The 22,881-nt window shown below is 32.3% G+C and overlaps 2 protein-coding genes across 7 annotated transcripts in view; one reads left to right on the top strand and one right to left on the bottom strand.

The window, feature by feature from the left end:
* Positions 1-13,907, top strand: part of sona (sol narae metalloprotease) — a 382,088-nt gene extending 368,181 nt beyond the window's left edge. For 4 of the 5 annotated variants that reach the window (XM_072529750.1, XM_072529754.1, XM_072529752.1 and 1 more), the window contains 2 exons: positions 896-1,471; positions 12,083-13,907. In XM_072529750.1, the coding sequence (XP_072385851.1) occupies positions 896-1,463 (568 nt within the window). In that variant the 3' untranslated portion in view covers positions 1,464-1,471; positions 12,083-13,907. The remainder of the gene's footprint in view (positions 1-895; positions 1,472-12,082) is intronic. The other variant, XM_072529755.1, reaches the window with a different exon arrangement.
* Positions 1-22,881, bottom strand: part of LOC140439682 (homologous-pairing protein 2 homolog) — a 74,788-nt gene that overhangs the window by 41,588 nt on the left and 10,319 nt on the right. The window contains exon 2 of one of the 2 annotated variants that reach the window (XM_072529757.1): positions 13,848-13,905. The exons of the other annotated variant lie outside the window; for it this stretch is intronic. The gene's annotated coding sequence lies outside the window, so the exon portion shown is untranslated. The remainder of the gene's footprint in view (positions 1-13,847; positions 13,906-22,881) is intronic. 2 annotated transcript variants of the gene reach the window in all.

The following is a 22,881-nucleotide window of genomic DNA, read 5'->3' as shown; positions in this document are numbered from 1 at the left end:
TGAGGTTGATAGTCTGGACCAAAAATGTGCTACTTTTTCGACAAGCAGGCGAACTCGAAGGTGGCCGATGGCGATTTTTTTGCATCTCCTGAACATTTCTTCGGTGAATTCATATGTTTTATATACATGCACAAAAAATAGTGAAAACAAATCTAGATTTCAGTTTATCAAAGATCTTACATTTTCACTCGTAAAACCTCAACTTTTTAGAAGAATCGAGAACACACGGGTGTCACGAGAACTCCGAATTTCCATAGGAAAAATCTTTCAAATTCCGTTACCCATTGCTATGGATGAAAACATTTTAAACAAAAGAAAACGCTGTGAAAAGTGTCCCAGGTTCAAAGACAAGAAAACTATATTCTCTTGTAAATTTTGTAATACACCAATAGGTGCGGAATGTACAGAAAAAATATGCAAGGATTGTTGAGAACAATAAATTTGGTCCAATAAACCAACTGTCATTTCTTAATAAATATTATTTTTTAAAATTGTTTTTAACTTTTTTTATAAGAATATACATTTATTTTTTAATTTTTGAAGTTTAACTGTTAAAATTTTCAACCAATTTGTTTTAGTTACTAATAAAGTATATGTTTGTCAAAATAGAAGGTTTTATTCAGAATGGGTTAAATAATCATGTAATAACCAAGTTAGCTCTTTAAAATGTAATATTTTTGTATTTGTAGTTTAAAGTAATATGTAAATACACAATATGTAATCAATTATTTAATTTATAAAAAAATAATCCAATAAAGATTATTTTAAAAATGGGGTCCGCTAAGGCACCACGTCACCAAGTACGCAACATATTATGCACCTCACCAGTTAAGGGTTAACTAATTTATTTATGTAAAAGCAGTTTTAATGTATATTTGAAAATTCACAAATCCAGGTATCAAGAAACAGAAGAGAGTAACCAGGCGCAACTGTACAATGACAAAACAGAAACATCGACGACTTACAAAAACTTACAAAAATATCACCAATTACACAGCACCGAAAAATCCCAATTAGACTTTAACCCATATCAAAACAGTTATTCAACAACTAAGAAAAATTCATACCAGACCCCCTTAATTTTTAATTTTAAAAACTTCCAAACTACCACTTCAGAACATCCTAGTACAAAATTCTCCTTTAAATTTATGTACCCCCAGGATTCAACGACGAAATCCGCTTACAATTTCAAACAATATTCAAAATTAACAACTACCCAAAAGCCAACTCTGGAAACCTCAACGGTAGGTACCACCAATCGCTACATAGGCAATTACTATTTGCTGAAGAAGCAAACGACAAAAAATCCTTACGATTTTGCCGATTTCGGCAAATCCACACAAAGTCCTTATGACAGCGTGAGCTACAACGAAAACCTAAACAATTACCTGAAGCGGTCATACAACGACGTGAGTTACTTTAGCGATAGCAATAGGCAGTCTGTAAGCAGGAGCGTTTACTGAGTAATAGGGTAAGAAGAAACATCCGAGTTGAAAATCATCGCTCTTCTTATAATTGGCATGATCAAATATTTTTCAAAGTAACAAAATTTCGGTTCGCTCGAAAAACTTCTTTTATCTTAAAAACCTCTTTTTAACTAAGACATACATTTCCAGCAGATTGCTGGATGAAATATAAACGACCATGATATCGCAAATTCAATAAAATTTATTATACATTTCAGCAATAATTTATACTCTAGAACAGCGGTTCTCAACCACCGTGTCGCGACACACTGGTGTGCTGGAAGAACCTATCAGGTGTGTCGCGAGATTTACGAATACGATATTATTATTTATATTTTTTTACTTGTTATAATATGCATTCATTCAATCTTTTTTTTTTAACTATTAGGTATATACCACGTTATACCAATCAATAAAGTGCTAATCCGTAATTGTTTCCTCTCTGTTTTTAAAATTTAACCGACATAACTTGCGTTATGAATAGTTGCGCAAAGCGAGAGATCTTGTTTTTTATCTTTAAGACGGAGCAACACGTGACGTACGCCGACGCGATCCGATTAACCAGTTTTTGCTTTGCATTATGCTCTCAGTTCTCGGTCCCAGTAGTGAGTATCCGTAGATATGTTATGTATGTATATACAACAAAAAGACTAAATGTTACTAAATTTTTTTGATATTAAGTTTTTAATTTTGTGGAGTGATGTTGTTTTCGAAATGAACCATAATTTTTAATATCACTAAAACGTTCTTTATGTTCAGCAAGAAACAGGCAAAATTTCATATGTTTTAAACTCCTAAACGTTGGTATGGATAAGGACATACGTTGATATGGATAAGGACATATGTTGTTTTCGAACTGACCGAAAAACATATTGACCTGCCATACAGTATTTTAAACAGTAACTTGCTTTGTTTTCACGCGAAATGGTTGATTTCAATATTGAACTCATCATGGCGTCGAAAAGTCATTTCACCCCAAATATGGACTTATTTTGTTTTCGAAATGACCGATTCAATTACTATATACCCCTTACGCAGTTTCCTGCTACTGACCAAATTAAACGTGGATGTGAAAAATGTAATGTAAAATAATTTTATTTTAATGACAGAGACGATGAACGAATTTTTAATACGGAAAAAGCCAGCTTCAGAAAGCCAAAGCTCTTCTGAAGTAGAAGAAAATAAGGACGAATGCACTAGCGCCGAAAAAAAAATAAAAACGGATAAAAAAAGTTTAAATATTGCCTCTGCTTCGCAATCTAACAAGAAAATTATAAAACCAGGATCACCAAAAGGACACAAGCGCCAGTACAAAAAAGAGTATTTAAGTTATGGATGAAGATAAACCTAATCCGCGGTGTTTGATATGTAGTAAGAATCTTTCAAACGAATCGATGGTACCCAACAAGATGAAAAGACATTTGGAACAAAATCATCAAAGCGTTTCCCTAAAAACCGCGCAAGTATTTTTAACGTCTACGTTATTCCATTCAATCATCCTCAGTTATAATGGAAAAACGAATAAAACTCCCAGATAAGGCACTTTTAGCATCATATGAAGTTTCTAAATTGATTGCCAAAAAACAGAAAGCCCATATTATTGGTGAAGAGCTTATTTTACCGGCATGTAAAGAATTAGTTGCTACAATGTTAGGCCCGGAAGCTGTTGAACAAATATCAAAGGTACCTTTATCAAATGACACAGTCCATCGACGTATATTAGATATATCAATCAATATTCAAAGTAATGTAAGGGAGGTATTGGCAAATACACAATTTGCTTTACAACTGGACGAAAGCACGGACATTTCGAGAAAGGCCCAATTCATATCTTTTGTAAAATTTATGTACGGACCGGAAATTATTGAACAGTTCCTATTATGTCGTGAATTGGAAACAACAACCACTGGAGCTGATATATTTTCTACTGTTGACACCTTCTTTCAGGATCACGGACTTAAGTGGACGGATTGTATTGCGATATGTACAGATGGTGCTGCTGCAATGACGGGAAATGTCAAAGGATTTTTAAGTTTCGCACTAAAGAAAAACCAGTTGATAATAATTACACATCATTGCTTTTTACATCGAGAAGCTCTGGTAGTAAAAACTATGGATGGAAGCCAACTGGGTGAAGTTATTCCTACTGTTGTTTCTATGATCAACTATATCAAAACTCGTCCGGTGAAATCAAGGGTGTTTGAGAAACTTTGTAAAGACATGGGCGCATATCATAAAGTCTTGTTATTTCATAGTAAAATTCGTTGGCTTTCGAATGGAAAAATACTAAACAGAGTTTTAGAACTTAAAGATGAACTACTCGATTTTTTTAAAACAGAGGATGGCCAAAGTGGTTTTTGTAAAAATCTTAAAAACCTCCTTTGGTGTGCTAAGTTGGCTTACCTTTCTGACATTTTTAATAAGCCAAATTCTTTGAATGCAACTATGCAAGGACGAAAGAAAACCATAATATCATCAACTGATAAAATAACGTATAGTTAGTTGTATAACGATAAGTGCGTTCTCCAAAAAACTAACATTCTGGAACTGGGTTACAGAAAAAAACAATTGGACTGCTTTTCCCGAAACCTCTATAACTTTATTTAATTTGAAATCTGAAGAACAGACTCTACTAAAGGAGAGCATGAAAGAGCACTTATGTAAGTTGCAAGAAGGGATAACTAAATACTTTCCCTCTGTCTTGAGTGCTAACTGTGAATGGTTGATTGGATTTGACGAGAACAACGTAAGCAAGTCAGAATTAACCTGTTTTGAAAAGGAACAACTTATTGAAGTGTATTCTGACACAGTTTTAAAATCAAAATTTAGAGAAGTAGCTCCGGATGCTTTTCAGTTAACAATGAATACCCAGAATTAGCAAAGAAAGCAGTATTTCTTTTACTGCCGTTTTCGACCTCGTACTTATGTGAATCTGCATTTTCTGCGATGAAAAATATAAAATCTAGCTTTGATGTGGACAGCGAGATGAGAGTGTGTCTGTCTACAATTCGTCCTCGGATAGATATACTTTGCAAAAGTCATCAGGGTCAAATTTCACACTAATTTTATGTATTCTTTCTGTTTTGTTTTTTGCTTGTTATGTTCTTACGAAATAAAAAATAATATGTTTAATATATTCATCTGTACTTACCTACCACTAGCAAAAATTTGTACATATAAGGGTGTCGCGAATCTGTATGGAGTACGTTAGTGCGTCGCTGAGTAAAAAAGGTTGAGAACCGCTGCTCTAGAATATATACATACTAACTACACCATTTTAACTATTTGGACATCAGAGTCCTTCCAGAATAGGATATTAAAAAATAGTATTAACAAATACAAACGAAGATTGTGTTCACAACGAATACAATTAATTTGAAAATTAAAAAAAAAATGCTTAATATCAAATTAAAATTAGAATCGAACTATATAAGTATAATCGAACTATATAAATGATTGTATGTATCTGTAACTGTCATTCGCGTAACATAGGAAAATACTGCTAAGAATTAATAGAAACTAAGAATCAATGGATTGATCAAAGAATATTAATATATTAAGATAATAATTAATTTAATATATTAAAAACTATATTTCATATTAGGTATTTGACTATCCAAAATTTATACATTAAAAGGAATCTGTCTCCTAATACTAGTAATTATAAAGACACACTAAAATAAATCACATGGAATAAGTTGGTGTTACAGACAGATATGGTTAAAAATATTCCACAGAAAATAATATATGGAGTCAATTTTTAAAAGTTACATTTATAGGTATAATTACAAGAAGTCTAATAATAGTATAACTTCAAAGAATTATCCAAATACTTATCTAAGACATTTTTCATAATAATTGAAAAAAAGTCACACTGTTCGTGAACTCAAAGACTCGAACTTTAAAACTTTTCGCTGAATGAATCTGATAAAACATGTATACTAAGAAATTAAAATCTAATTATGTTGTAGTAAATGGCAATAGAACGGAAAAAAAAAGTATAATAAATACATATTGAACTATCAACTAAGCAAATCTAGCAACAAATATCTTCTACGATATAAATAACACCATAACACTTAAAGGCGCGAGAAGTAAATGAGATGAAAACGAAGTAATTCTGAAGTTGAAGGTAAAAAAACTACAAACGTACAGAATGCCAGAAATGGAAAACAAGACTGAGTAAATATTAAGAAGTATACGTATTGAATTAAAATAAAGACATTAAAAATGCGGAAGATTAGGTAAAGAAAAATTGATACACTTGAATGTAATATCAGTTGATATCATGTGAAGCATTAGATAAGAGATCGATAAGACAATATAAAAATCAATATATTTCTTGATCGACATGATTCATATAATTATATTTCAATTACGAAATGTATAATATATTTTATAGAAATATTCCATTTATAATTCTTGAATTTCTTTTTCTATATTTCACTTATTTTCGTCTAACAAAAAATGATTAACAAAGGAATATCCATACATATTTCCATACACTTGAACTATCAACTGCCAACTATCAACAACTGTCAACCTGCCAAGATCTGTTTCATACCTATATTTTTACTCTTATATAAACATACAAGCATGTTATATCATAATACATGTATATATACACATACATAATTAAATTTAATCTCGAAATTTATCAGAGAGTGTTATTAAATAAAATAGCAATAGTTAATTTGCTACTAAACCAAGTTTCGAGATTATTTTTTAAAACATTCTAAAACTTCTATCTTCCAATTTTAGTGACTATTACTATTACTATGAGTATAAGAAAAGGCAATGGAGAACATGTTTTAAAATTAAGCAATTTTTACTCGCATATATATATATATATATATATATATATATATATATATATATATATATATATATATATATATATATATATATATATATATATATATATATATATTAAACCAAAAATTGCAAGTGGTAATAAAGCTAATAGGCTAAAGGTAAAGCTACTAGTTAGTAAATTATTTCAGGTAGTGGAAAGTAGTATAAATATATAACATTATTTAATTTAAAAAGCTTAAAACAATATCTTCTCCATGTCTCCATATTTTCTGATCCACCCACCTGTTTTAAATTTAGTCGAATTGCTTTGATTTGTTAGTTCTCTAAATAAACTTTAATAAAAACATTTAACAAAAAGAAACAAAATATCGGAAAATTATTACACAAAGTTACAATATGGCAGAAAATTCGCCAGAAATGTTATAACAAAAATCTAAAATCAAATAACCAACTGATTGAATTAAACTGATAACACATAATATAATACAAGCTAAAACAAATTATTTTCAACATATAATCAGAATCATAATTCGGTAAATGTGGACTACTCGTATTAAATAACTCCATGTCTACTAAAATAACGTTACTATTTTTTTTGCAAGTTGTTTAGTCGATGTGATTAGTATTCATGGCAGAAATGGCAAGCAAGCAATAGTTTAACCCAGCCTGAGAGAATTGCATACCCCTGGAAATATGTCATTTGGGGGGTGATACAATTCATTAGAGCGTTGAGGATTAACTCGTGTAAATAGGAATCACTCCACCCCTATCAACCACTCCCTCCTTCCCCCACCTCCCCGAGAGCACTGTGATGCGATATAGTTGTTCTCTTATCAGCAAAGTGCTTGTCACGTGGGAGTCCTGGGTATAAGGTATCCCACACGAAATCTTACCCCTAACAATGCAGACCAGCGTAAGGCGCTCCATTCCCGCTATTTCTAGTGACTTCGATATGTATTGCTTGCTCGAGCCTTGAGTCGCCGCTCTGGGTTACTTCCAGTTCGGTGACTCGGCGATCGAGGATGTGGGCCTCTCTTGCCCGTTTTTGGGTTTTGTTAGTATTTTTGTGGCTTGCGCATTTTGTTAGTGTTTTATTAATTTTTTTTTGTGTTTTTTGTAGATTTTTTTTGAGGCGGTCTGAAACATATAAAATTAACATTAGTAAATACACTGCCATGCCAAAGATGAGCTTCGCATGGCAGTGTATTTACGTTGTCTTCTTCTAATAGAGCTACGATTATCTAGAATTTATTATATATTTGCTAATATATATTTGCTGTTTGGGTCTTTTGTGCTTCCATGTGGTCGTCTAACTCAGCGATTTTTGTTCTGGATTTTTCGTCCATCATACCCAGTACCCTTATTTGTTTTAGGTCTCTGAATAGGAACCGTTCAGCGACGTATCTGGGCACGTTTGCACGTCCCAGATACGTCGCTTCCGATAACTTCGATAACTTCCTAAGGCAGTTGATGTATATGTAATTATTTGTAGTATGATGCTGTTTATCAGTCTTAACTTTGTTTCTATAGCTAATTTGCTTCTTCTTCCTGTGCGATCTCTTATTGCGGCTCTGGCCGTTGCTGTTTTCTGGACTATCGCGTTAACATGTGATGTGAATGTTAGACCTTGGTCCATTATATTCCTATACTTCATTTAATTTTATGATAAGCGCGAGGTAAACAATTTCAAAACGTGACCGGTGGGTGTGTGGTGTCCTCGCAGCTTGTCATTGGTTAGCCCTTAATTTCTAACCAATCGTAAGCTGTGACGACATGACACATCCACCGATACTGTTTCGATCGGCACACCCACCGATCTGAAACTGTTTATCTCGAGCTTATTTTGAAATTGGATGAAGTGTAGGTATTTAGCTTTGTTTTGCCATTCGATGGGTTTTAATCTGCATAACAGCAATGTTAGCTGTTCTTCTGGGTTATCTCTTCTCTTTTTGAAGATAACTGCTTGGGTCTTTTCTGGATTTATTGCTATTTTCCATTGGATACTCCATTCTTCTATCGTATCCAGTGCTGTCTGTAGATTTCTTTCAGCCATATCCAGGTTCCTATGTCTTGCTGCGATGGCAGTGTTGACTGTGTCAGAAATTGTCCCAAGGTATTTTCTAAGCAGCGAAAGCAACCGATGTTTCCAGATTTAAGGGTTGGAGAAAGAAGTGTATATGTTTTTGAGAGGTAAAGGGCTTTCGTATTAAATCAACACAGGGTAATTTGTAAACTAGTCTCCAAAAAATTACTTTAATAAATCTTCGCACAATCTTTCAATCCAGGTTTTCCAATCTTTAATCTTTGATAAAGCTAATTCTCTTACATTATAATTATACACGATTTATCTCTTAGCAGTTAACTGCACTGTATGTTCTCATATCTGGCTCGTTCTTGCTGCTTCTCCATCTTTTGAGATGTCATATGGTACAAGACGATTTATGTGGACAACTTTGGTTTCCCTCTTAGCAGTTTCTTAATTCGGTATAATAGTGACTTTCCCATTCTCTTAGAAATTAAGAGGGAGGCTTCGACGTCATTGTGGATTAAATAGCCAGACAAGATCACCTATTTCGAATCTTCTATTCATGGATAAAGAATATATAGAGAGAATATAATATTGATCGTTTATAATAAATATCACTGGCTATTGGATATGTTGCAAGGTCGTGGATGTTGTTCATTCTTAACTTCATTAGATCCACTTATTCTTGGAAATATTCTTGAAAACAAGGAAATAAAGGGCATTAATGAGAACACGTCGGGCATAATATAGAGATAAGACAAATCGATGAAAGCAATAGAAAAAATATGCGTAACTCTATTAGAGCATGAAAGACAGAAGAAGAATGGACGTCTGTTAAGGTAATGGATACGATGGATTAGCGACGTCAATTCAAGAATAAAAATGCAGAAATGCGAGCAGATCCACAAAATCATAAAAATAAAAATTCTAGAAGCCAAAGAAAGATGGTTTTCCAACGAATGCAGGGAAATAAAACAATAAGTTAGTAAATACGACAGTTTAAATATGCACAAAAAAATAAAACCAATGACAAAAAATAACAAATTCAATAAGTCACCCAAAAGCATAAAAGATGGAGATGGAAATCTTATCTCGACGCCATCAAGGATCTTAGAAACATGGAAATTCTACATATAAAAATTATTTGCATCGGACAGGACGGATGATCAGCCATATGGAGAAGGAGACACAGGACCTTCTATTGATTGAAGATGCCATTGCATGCAGCACTAAAAAATAACAAGGCAGTAGGTCCGGACAATGAAATACTAAAGATCCTATGTAAATTTGACAAACAATTCCTTGATAATCTAGTTGCAATTTTTAACAACATAATATATAATAGCGGAAAAATCTCAAAAGACTGGCTGCAGTCGGCTCTTATTACAATCCCGAAGAAGTGATCACCCTTTGAAACCCTTTAGTGATCAATCACATCACTAAAGCGTTCACCAAGATCATCCACAGAATAAGAATATATGATAAATGTGGGTCAAATATTGATAGAACGGAGTTTAGCTTTCGCAAAGCACTTGGAACTACAGAAGCAGTTTTCGCTCTCTGTATGTAAATGTAAATAATGAACAACTAATAGATATTCTACGAAAGATGGGTATTAATGAAAAGGTTATTCGGATTGTGGCAAACCTAGAGCAAAAATAGGCAATGAACTTACTGAAAGTATGAAGATCAAAAGAGGAGTTCGATAGGGGTGTATCTTATCTCCACTCCTCTTCAATATTTGCTCCGAAGAAATATTTGAAAAATGTATGGAAAATGCAACAGAGTGCAAAAAAATAAACGGTGAGTTAACGAACAACATAAGATATGCTGATAACACAGCGATCATTTCCAGTAGCATAGATGAATTACAACAGACAATGGAAAGGGTTAATGTACTCAGTGAGCCGGAGCCTAAACTTCAAGAAGACAAAATGGATGCTGAGAGCAAAAAGCAACAAATTACCCGACAGTTACGAATAAACAACATACAAATTGACCATGTAGAATCTTATGTATATCTTTCACCAACGTAAATGCAAATGGGAATAGGCCACAGAAATTAAGGCGAGCATAGATCGAGCTTTTATTAGAAGTAGCATTTAACATTATAAAAAGGCTTTTCATAAGCAAGGATTTGTCTCTTCCTAGTTAAATGCTACATTTCTCCGATTTTACTATAAAGTGCGGAGGCCTGGACGATGACAGAGACGCTCATGAAAAATTAGAAGTGTAAGTGTACCGACGCATTCTTCGTATATCCTGAACCGAACATGTCACCAACATAGAGGTACTTTACAGAATTGAAAAAGAGAAAGAAATCGTGAGCACAATTAAATAAAGAAAACGTGAACATCTAGTTTGCTTAGTTTGAGGATGACACTTTTTTTTGCTGCACCTGTAGCCATCATACCTCCGATGCATATGTAATTATTGGTTTTACCAGCATGTTATAAATTCAATATAACAGGTCTGGTTTTAAGCCCACATTTTTCCATGCGTGCGTCAAGCTACCATTAACGTAGCTACCGCTCTCTTGGATATTCGTTTTATCTACTGATTCCAAGTAAGCCTTGAGTCTAATATTAGTTACCCCAAGATACTTTACTTTACTCGCCAGATTAAGATCTGTACCATTTAGGCTTAGAGGACCCAATCCCTCTAAATTCGCCTTCTGGTAAATTTCATGATTTTGGACAATTGGGGGCTCATGTTATGCCATAAATTTGAAGTCCATTCTGTAATTACAATCAAAGTCTGTGCATTCTATATCTGACTGTGCTATTAAATTTGCCACGTGCTAAGATGACCAGGTCATCCGCATAGCCCAGGACAAATGTCTATCGTTGATGAGTCTAGCTATCAGCCCTTCCATATGACCAGATTCCACAAGAGATTAGCAAGATAGCATCTGCCTTGTGCTGATCGTCCTTGTGATTACTTCGTAAGAGGTGTTGTCGAACGTTCCCTCTATATTGAAACATGTACTCAACATTACCTCTTAATCTAGAAGTAGGCCATTCCTCCAAATCCGATTTAGAGTCCCACATAAGGTGTTCTAGATTATTCAATTGACGTATCGCCAGTGTTCGAGTTCATATGTTTTACGACCAAACTGCAGGTCATTTATCCGACCATTGCTTGTATAGATCTGATTTAGTGGCAATAATTTATTCTTATTTAGTAGTGAATGTATAAAAAGTTGTAGAAAGATAAAATAAAACCATTTTATTATCTCGTCATCGAAAAATTTATTTAGTTTAAAAAATAAATAACTAAAATTAAATAGAAACGTTATACGACGCAATAAAATAAATCTAAAGTGACTAAATTTTAAGTTGGTGGGTGTATCTCGTTACATAATAAATATACTTAAGTGTTTGAAAACTCAAGTATCTACGTTAAAAAAGGTTTAAGAAAAAAAATCTAGATAAGTAAGTTTTTAGACTTGGTTCTTATTTATATTAAATATCTTCATTGCCTCATAATGAAGTTTAATCACGTTTCCCATTTTTTAAATAGATTCCTACATTGTTTTGATAAGACTTAAATATGTCGTCAAATTCTTAAAAATGTCAATAAAACAGAAATATTCAAAAAAATGTTACCATGTATTTAAATGTAGCCAATAATAAATATGATATATCAAAGGTTTAGCGACTACGTATTTATGATGTATCCGTAGAAAGTTAACGTAGATAATTTGATGTTGTCGACACAAACATTTATATTATAAACATAATACTAAGTAATTATATTTTGTTTTCTGTTGCAGTTGAAATTATTTAATGGAGAATATTTCTTCAAAATGGCACTGCTTCGACGGGCCGTTGAAGAGACAATATCAGTGCTTGTGATTGATAGTTTTAAGTTTTTCATATGATGTACAGTTAATAGACATTTATAAAAGTTTTCGGCAATTACGAAATGTGAGAAACAAAACGATCGTGTATATTGGAATATATGGAAATAAAAATAACAGCCAAAACAAGACATGCACACAACGAGCACAAAAATAGAGCTGGGTCTAACAATCAAGGCAGGCAAAGTCCAATAATGAATAAATCTACTGCAATATAGTCTAGTCGTCAGAGATTTGTCCTCTAAAAATCATACGAACAAGCTGAATTTTGCTGAGAATGTGAATTTTGCAACACCAAAAAATATGCAAAAAAGTTTACCACTCCTACCCTCTGGCTTCCCCCTCAAACCTCCCCTCCAATGGGGGGAAAATGGAAAAAATCGATTTACCAAGAATCTGTAGGCCGTAGAAAAAAATGTTTCAAATAAAAAATGTAGCTAAGATCATTTTAAACAAAAATGTTTACTTTTTGTGTAGAATGAACCGTTTGATTTGATCAACCTGCGATGTTGAATGTCAGTTACGCGCGCGAATTATTAATTATTAACTCAACGGTAAAAATTCGATATCTTTTGATCAGCGTGTCCTGTCGACAAAAATCAAAATTAAATTTTTGCCATTTTCTAAGATCCTCATTAGAATCTCACTTCCAGATTTCTCAGTTCCATTGACCGGTTGTAGTGAAATTTTCATTGGTAAAACCTAATCTTTAAAACATATAACATGAAATTTCGATTTTGAGTTTTGGCAACAAATATGAGACATTTGAAATATGCCTAAAAACGCAGACTTAAAACTTTTGAACTTTTAAACGATCGCACGTCACGGGAAATGCTTCCACGAACATAGTATTATATGGAATTTGGAATATGGAATCGAAAAAAAGCAGTTTTAAATGTTTTAGATTATTTGTAATATGAAAGTTTAAATTCAGCTTATTTTATGCCCTATTCATCACATTTTATCAAATTCCTCACATTTGTTGCCAAAACTCGAAATACGTTTTGAAGATTAGCAATTCAATAGGTTCTAGCAATTCAAATTTCAGAGATGAAAGAGATACATTTTATTGATCTCATGAGAATCGTAAAAATGGTAAAAATCGCGCTACGGCGATACAAAATCGCCGGTCGCTTCAAGCGTTATTTCTGAGAGAACGGTTCATTGTTAAAAATTATCACAGCTACATTATCTTTTTTAAAACATATATTTCTACAACGTACAGATTCTTGGTAAATCTATTTTTTCCATATAGCCCCCCCCCACGAGAGGGTCGTTTTATGGGGAAGCTGGGAGGTAAGAGTGGTAAACTCTTTTGCGCATTTTTAGGCTCCCAAAATTGATATTCTCAGCAAAGTTTAGCTTGTTCGTATGATTTTTAGAGGTTCAGTGGCATTTTCACCCTGATGACTGGGGTAATAATAAAAAGGTAGTACTTTAATGTATTATTCTTATTTTCATAATGACTTTTATAGCTTTTTAGAATATTTTTGTGTTTTTTTGTGTAGTAAATATTGTTTCAGCACTTTTGATATAATTGTGGATGTTATAATTGTTGTCCGTTGTCTATTTATTTTGTACTTTTTTATTCAGCAAAAAAAATCAATCATTCTGGTAAGAATATATGGCTCAGGTTCAATTTAATTAAATTTGTTAGTAATTCGAATATAATAATTACCTGGTGAATTAATCACTTTGATTTAGACAGCAATTAATGAACAATTTTCTTGTTTGACCTGTAACAAAAAAATTTTATTGGGCAAATTTTACTTCGTAGACATTGATACAAAATTTGAAAACCTTTCAAATTATTATCTAAAATTGTTTGTTCTACCACATAATACATACTTACAAAACAGGTGTAAAGTTGTTAGACCTAACTCTGATCATACCTAGCATTGTAACTTTTTAAATATGATGCCATTTGTATGATACAACAGCTCGTACAATATTTTGATAGCATAGAAAAGATTATTATACCACTGCCAAATTACTATACAATATATTTTATTGGTTTCTCTTCAATAATAGAGTAAAACTAAGTGCCTTATACAGCTTATCATTGTTCTTGCAATAGTTCATCATAATAGCAAAATGTTTAGAACCGTACGCGAAATGTTAATCACTATTATCATAGTCTTGCTAGGTTTGGTTATGTTTTTCAAATAATATCGATTATTTGCTTTAGACGTACTCCAATAGCTTACCAAATACTGGAATTTTTGGATACTGTCATTGTAAAATTTCTGAAACATGTAAACTATTGTTCCATTTTCTTCTAATTACGGATTTCGTGTGATACCCTCTCTTTTTACTTTTAGATCAGTTTATCAATATATAGGCATAAAACAAAAATCTCTTCTTATAGAGAAGTTCCTGTACTGTGTAGTATGCTTAAAGTAGATAGGTCTTTTAATGTCCACATTTCTACCGATACCACTATATTTCTAAGGAAGTATTTCGGATTACCAAATACTGTCGCTACTACAATTCCTTCGCTTAGTCCTAAAACCACAACGTGGAGTAACTGAGTCACCAACCAAAACGTGGCGTCTCCGGTGACCCATTCTTAAAATCGCTTAAAATTTAACTTGGAAAAAAATGTAACTGTTTCAATTGAGTTTTAGTAATTTATTCTATTTATTTAGATTTCGATTTATTCTATCAAATTAAAACTATGATAAATCAACGATAAAATAGAAAACAAATGCTGAATAAAACAATGAAAGAAAAAATAAAATTAAAATTTACATTCTTCACAAAAATGCGAAACTGATGTTCTGCGTACATATTTTTTGCACGTCCTTTCTAGTCGGGAAAAGTCACAACGACGTTAACGATTTTGCGGTTCTTGGGACGGCAGTTCTTCAGGAAATATTCGAGTATCACCATTGTTCAATGTTGGGAATCGATGCAATATAAAAGAATTGATTCCAGCGGAGTCTAATATACCCTATACAATTCTTAAAGGCCATCTTCTTGATTTTCGGGCAACCGTTTTTGAGTGACAAAGCTGGTCAAATGTATCGACCCCACCCTAGTCGAATTGTAGAACATTGTAATTTCTGGCTTTTTTGTTTCCAAATTTATATCGTTTTGAAAATGCATAGAACTCACTAACATGTGATGTTAAGTTCCTCTCTACATTAACCCAACTGATTTTCCATGTTTTCCACAAAAACTGTAGATGGTTACTTTTGTATTTTATAAAACAAAACTTAACAATCACAGGTTAACCCAAATTGGGTTGAAACAATGTTGCGTTACTACATGTCAGCAATTGATTGACAACCCTATTGTCTCTTTACATCTATTCTTTTATATTCATTTATGTTTGTTTATATATACAAAGTCGTCTATAGGTAAATATTCGATTCGATGTAAAAAGTCGATGTTTTTCTATAAAAAACCTACTTTAGTATTTAGCCATATTTTCGATAACATCACGTTTGGCATTGCACTAAATTCCAAAGTGTTAATTCAAAAATATCTATCTGAAGCACGCCACAAACACCACGCATGTTTTCTTTTCTCAACCGCATGCGAAACTAAGGTTTTGTTTTTTGAAAAAGCAAAAGCTGATGAAGCTCTTGGCGTTTTACATGCAAAAATTGTATTGGTATTACCTTTTACCCTTTTGTTTTTGCGAAGAGTTCTAACCATGCTAATTCGAATGAAGAAAAGCAATTATCTATCGTAATGTTGTGATTTGTTCCTGCTTTTATATTTGATAACTTCATGACATATTGCATTGGAATCGAACCGTATTTTATATATAAACAATCTTTTGCAGTATGGGCAATAGAAGAATATATGTAATGAGTTCTTGCGTCGCACATCATAATCATTTTCAGACCATATTTGTCTGGTTTGCTAGGTAAGTACATTTTAAATGGAAATCGTCCTCTAATATTCAATAAGTTACTTTTGCACTTTGTTATAAATAACTCCCATATTTCTCTTATTGCTGCGAATTTGTCCACTGCTTTCCTCTCAGCACGCATTCTTTTATCATCGAAATGGAAGCAATTTAAAAGAAACTCGAATCGGTTTTATATCATTGTGTTACGAAATATTGGGGCCAAAATTTTTCTGACCACATGTCTTCTAAGGAGAGATCTCTATCTTTTAAAACGTCAGCAAAATTATTTATTTGTTATAATTATCGCTGTTCTGAAGCATATTTTGATTTACGTAGTTCGATTTCTTTATTTGTACTATTGACAATTATATCCAAAATGTCTTTGGTGAAAAAGAGCTGTATTTTTTTCACATTTTTTTGCATCTTTGGCTCTTCCTTTTGGACCAGGTAAATGCAAAATAATATGAATGTTAGGGACTAGAGTCTTATACTAACAATTCGTGTTAGGTTGTAGATTTATATTAAAAATTACATTAATAAAAATCTAGGCTGTGAGTACCACTTAAAACAGTTACGACAAGAAAATCTGTGACAATTTTCTGTAGGTGTCTCGGTAGATTATTTTCTCTCTCCTTATCTACATCTTGTAATCTATATTCGTCAGGAATAGAATCGTTGACTAAACAGGCATCCCCATTTTCTTCATCTTAAGACTTCTGGCCACCAATCTGCCACAAGAGTTTGGAAGATAACGTGTCTCCTTTTCTGATTCCTCTTTTGATTTTTATACAGTTTCTACCTTTGTTTCCAGTCTATTCACAAAATTTCATAACTAGCGGGATAACTAAACAGCTTTGGCACTGTTAGTGTAGAGTGTATATAAATCAAACCAACGGCAAACTTTCTTAATTGTTTACTGTATTTTGTTTTCTTCTGTATCAACTGAAATCGTATAAATTGCATACATTACCATTATGCTTAACACATTATGACCTTAAGTACCGATAGATATAAAGGTTTTTTTTATAAAGGTAACCTTTACGCTTTTTATACAGCTTTGGGGAAATTATTTTTAAATTTACATCAACTCTTTTCTAGTCAACCATTTAAGTGAACAATGCCAAAAGAAATAGGGAAATAATCTTAATCATCATCTAGGCTTGGAGATCGGAAAACATTGAAGACAATCCTTATTTTAAATATGGCCTAAATACACTTATTTATAAATTACAAATTTTAACTTTTTAATCTAAGGCATACGAAAAGAACCAGTTATATTATAGCTATATTAACTATTAGGATATATTTGTCTTATCTCCTTTCTCTTAGTTTCCTTTATAAATTAAAGAAACGGTTAATATAACATAATGAATATTTGAACATTTATTAGGAATACAGAAACCAATAAAATATTCTAAAATATAATATTAAATTAACACGTTACATAGCTCTTCATCACCGGCATACTTGTTATATAATTATTATATAATAAGAGAACTGAAGCTAAGAAACAACCGCATACTTTTTTCTCATATAAAAATTGAAGCGAAATATACGGTTACCCAGGAAATAGGGGAAATTTTTTGATAAATATGTAAGTTGTGCGATGTTTGTATAATAGTTTTCTGTAATAAATACTTCAATATTTTTTATGATTTTATAACACTTATTTGACATTTTTTTTATTTTGTTGAAAAATGAGTGCACACAGATCTTATTTTTATTGGCGAGATAGGGATTTTTCATAGAAAATTATATTATTTTAACTGTTTTCTAAAGGATTATAAAAGTAAGTTTTATTTTATTTCATTCTTTCATCGCATATTTACGAATTAGTCTCGTTAATAAATGAAACTCACTTACCAAGTACTTATGTTTCTTTTAATTTTTATATAAACTGGAATCAAATGATACAAAGTCACAAAAATCATACCTTAATTATCTAAAAGAATACTAAGATTACTGTTACGGGTAGTACATCGAACAAACTTTCCAAATTGCGCTTTTGTATGAAAAATGCACTATAAAGTATTGAAGATTATTCAATGGTTATTGTAAAATAAGTCAATATTCATTTCCGCTGCTCTGTGGTAGAAGAATATTAGAAAATTTAATTATATATAATACCAATTTTCTAGTAATAAAAGAAAACATCTGTAATAAATCCGTTTCGAGAAATATATTTTGAAATTTCTGGAAGAAAAATTAACAATTTAAGTGAAGAGTAGCTGACTAGTATATTGTTATAATTCTTTAAACAGTAAATAAAGTATATTTCGAAATGGTTTTACAAAATGACAAACTTTTGTATGTAGTTATTTCCAAATAAAGAATATATTAAATCATCATCATCGTTGCGTGCAATCCCTTCGGATTATGCCTTACGCTTTCGTGTAATATGCTATTTTAAGGTGGATCTCTTTCTCCTGTTTTGGTTACAATGTAATGTTCCGCTGATTTCGTTATCTGTCTCCATTCCTTCTTATTTCTGCATTTCTCTTTCCATTGCCATCCCGACATCTTGTTCTCGGTCTCCCTTTGCTTCTTCGTTGTATTGGGATCCATCTCGTAACTTTTTTTATCATCTCGTTTGCCGGTCTCCTCATTCTCTCACTCCCAGATATTGGAATGTCGTTACTTTCTCAAATTCAAAGTTGTCGGTCTTCAGGTATCCTCTTTGTTTTCTTCTCTTTGCGTACTTTCATGTATTTTGTTTTCTTTTCGTTTATTTACAATCCATATTTCTCTGCTTGATTGCATTGGTAACACCAGTTTTTCATCTGCGTATGCAATTATATGTATGTTATTTTTAAATATATTCTTTTTGTTTTCCTTAGTATTTGCTTATGTACCAGATTAAATTATGTTGGGAAAATCGTTACCTTCCTCTACCTCTTAACTAGCTTCTTCCCATTCTTCCCTTTTGCCGCTTCTTTCCTCATTTTTTGTTTATTTTGCTTATTTAGGATTGAGTACAAATATTCCTTTCACAATATTTTTATCTGTTCCGGATCATATTCGGTTATCCCCTTTTTGTTTTTCATTCCATTTTTTATCATCTCGTTTGCCGGTCTCCTCATTCTCTCACTCCCAGATATTGGAATGTCGTTACTTTCTCAAATTCAAAGTTGTCGGTCTTCAGGTATCCTCTTTGTTTTCTTCTTTTTGCGTACTTTCATGTATTTTGTTTTCTTTTCGTTTATTTACAATCCATATTTCTCTGCTTGATTGCATTGGTAACACCAGTTTTTCATCTGCGTATGCAATTATATGTATGTTATTTTTAAATATATTCTTTTTGTTTTCCTTAGTATTTGCTTATGTACCAGATTAAATTATGTTGGGAAAATCGTTACCTTCCTCTACCTCTTAACTAGCTTCTTCCCATTCTTCCCTTTTGCCGCTTCTTTCCTCATTTTTTGTTTATTTTGCTTATTTAGGATTGAGTACAAATATTCCTTTCACAATATTTTTATCTGTTCCGGATCATATTCGGTTATCCCCTTTTTGTTTTTCATTCCACTTGTTCTACCCATTGACGTATTATATCTGGTACTTATTTTTTTTAATTCTTTAAATTATTACCTATTCTTGACTTTTCTATTTCTTGTTTTTGCATATGTTTGAGGCTTTCTTCATTTTTTCTTTCTAGCTTCCTCACATTCTTGATCGTGCCGTTCTGTATTGCTTGTTCTGCTTAGTCTCCGTCTCTTTATTGTTTATCTTTTGTATCTGCTTTATTTCATTTTTTCTTGCTTGTATTTATTTTTAACCTCTTATGTACGACTTCCACTATCGTTTGCTTTTTCTTCTATCCTATGATCTTGCTCTTGTCATGTTCTTCATTGTTGCTTTCGCCGTTTATTTCTGCTAACTGACATTCTGTTCCCATTGTCATTTGGTTTTTGGTGTATGTCTGGTACCTTTTCCATTTCCTACTACTATTTTGTAATGTTTTTCTTTGGCCAATTGGACATTGAGGTCCCCCATGATTTTTATTATCTTTTTTTATCTTGTATCATCATTATTCTGGCCTTACAACCCTGCATGGGTCCTAGCTTCCACAAGAATTTCTCTCCAGTCGTCCCTATCCATCGCCTTCATCCGCCAAGCACGTATTCCCATATTTCCCATGTCTTCATCGATGTTATCAAGGAACCTTTTTATAGGTCTTCCTCTTCATCTCTGACCAATGGGTATATCAAGTAGCGTTTTTCTAGCTGGATCATTTTGTTCCATCCGCATTACATGCCCTATCTACCTCAGACTATCTTAATATGTTTTACAATATCAGCTTCCTGGTATATTCTATAAAATTCGAAGTTGTATCGTCTTCTTCACACTCCATTGTCATTCACTGCTCCATAGATTCGCCTTGATACTTTTCTTTCGAAACATCCTAACATGTTTTCATTACTTTTTGTTAGAGTCCTGACCCATATGTTAGGACTCTAACAATTAGTTAGTTAGTTAGTTTGTTTGTTAGGTCTCTGATCCATATGTTAGGACTGGGCGTATTATGGTTTTGTACAGTTTTATTTTTGTATGTTGTATTTTATCTTGTATTCTTCCCATAAAAATTCGTAAGTATTCTTTTTCTTTTTCTACTTAAGGTACTTTCAGTACATATACATCTATTATTGTCAGTAGTTACTTGTTATTTTTAGTCTCCTACTTGCTATTCTTTTATTTATTGAGTTAAAATTCATTATATTTTCTCTCGCGTTTACAAAGACATAGAAGCCTACCCCTCTTTCTCCATCTTTATTGTAGTCAGTATAAAAAAATATGTATTTGCCTTTGTTTATATCCTCGTTGTTTTTCCATCTGACCTCCTGTACAGCTGTCATCTGGATTTGGTATTTTCCCGTTTTTAGCCCCGTTATTACATTCCAAGTTGCTATTCTTGTTTGTTTATATTTTTTTCCTTTGTTCTTTTCTTAATATATTAATTTTCTTTTTTCTTTGCCTGGTCCATTTCTCTGCTGTCGGTCCTTGGAGCTTCTATCAGTTTTTGGGGTTTATTTAATTTATCTTGATTTTCATTCCATGTCCACACATTCTCTTCTATAGTTAGTTTACTAAAGACGATTCTTACTCGTTTCCCTTTTTGTTTTTCCTCATTCGGGTCTTTATCCTCATCTTCCAATGTATGTTTACTCTTTGTTGATCATATCATGGTTTGTATAGATCATTTCATTTTTCAGATTTTTTAGCTTTTGATTGTTTCTCATAATTATTTTCTTTCTTCAACTACGTTTAGTTCAATTAATCACGATCTTTTTTCCAATTTTTGTGCTTTTTTAACTTTGACTTCAGCCCCTAGATGTACCTTCATAAATTTTATTGTTACATCTTTTAATTTTTCTGTTTTACCCGTATCCTGTTTCAGTCCATCTTCTAGATTTATCAAGTATTTCCAGGTTCTGTTTTTCTCCATTTCTATCTTAATTGCTTAGGCTTAATTCCACGAAGTAACACATTCGTTATTTAAAAGAATGCTAAGATGACTGTTACGGGTAGAACAACTTAACAAACTTTCCAAACACACTTTGCGCTTTTTTATGAAAAATTCATAAAGAACATTATTCAATGGTTATTATAATAAATCAAATGTTGATTTTCACTGTTTGAGGTAGAAATATATATTACGAAATTTAATTATAAATGATACCAATTTTCTAGTAATAAGAAAAAACATCTGTAATAAATCTATTTTGAGAAATATATTTTAAAAGTTCTGAAAGAAAAATTAACAATTTAAAATAAAGAGGCTGATTAGTATATTGTTATAATTCTTTCAACAGTAAATAAATTATATTTCGAAATGGATTTGCAAAATGACAAACTTTTTTATTTCCCAATAAAGAATATATTAAATACCTCGTGTTATTTTTTTGTTTGTGTAACCTTCTGGAATAATATACGTTTTTAAAAAATTTAAAATTGGCTCTCCTTCAAGCCATCCTGCAAGGGAAAATGTTTGGAAAACGGAGAATGTTAACTTGGAAAAGGATCACTACAGCAGTAATGCGACCAATTTGTGGCAATAATGTTAGAAGACTCTGAGGTTTCCAGAGCAACAACTAACACATCCACGGAGGAAGCTACAGCTACCTTAGTAAAAGGATGCCAAACGTTAAGAACGTTTTAAACAGCATGTCCAAAGAAGCTACAGCTACCTGAAGAAAGGGATGCCAAACATTTAGAACGTTTTAAATAACAAAGGTCTTGTGGTTTGAAACATTCTAAACGTTTGGTATCCCTTTCCTACGGTAGCTGTAGCTTCCTCCGTGGATGTGTTAGTTGTTGCTCTGGAAATCTAGTGATACTTTTTTAAGTTAACGTTCTCCTATTCTAACAGCTGCACCGTACTGATGACGACCAATTAGTCAAAAATACGTATTTACGGTTGCCTACCATCTTATATACATATTTCATAATTTTTTCCCGTTGTAAGCTATGCCGATACAGTCTACCTTTATGTTACAATTAACTCGCATTAACCTTTACTTTTTGATTGAAACGTTCTAAACGTTTGGCATCCCTTTCCTCAGGTAACTGTAGCTGTAGAAATACGTATGTACGGTTTTCTTCCATATTATATACATATTTTGTTTCCACAAAGGTAATTCAGGTAATCCAGGAAGTATTTAAATATATTTTGATACTTTTTTCCTCGAAAAACTATTTAGAGAATAAATCTCAAGAGTACTCAATTCCTTTCATAATTTTAAAATAGCAAATAAAACAGTGTATAAAATTAAAAATTTATATACTAAACTAAAAGATACTACACCTAACGAGCAAATGTCCCATGTAGTCTACAGTATCCCTTGTAAAGACTGCA

The sequence above is a fragment of the Diabrotica undecimpunctata genome, chromosome 4, assembly GCF_040954645.1.
Source record: "Diabrotica undecimpunctata isolate CICGRU chromosome 4, icDiaUnde3, whole genome shotgun sequence".
Taxonomy (NCBI): domain Eukaryota; kingdom Metazoa; phylum Arthropoda; class Insecta; order Coleoptera; family Chrysomelidae; genus Diabrotica; species Diabrotica undecimpunctata.
The sequence above is the reverse complement of the archived record's forward strand: the minus strand, read 5'-3'. Positions and strand labels throughout refer to the sequence as shown.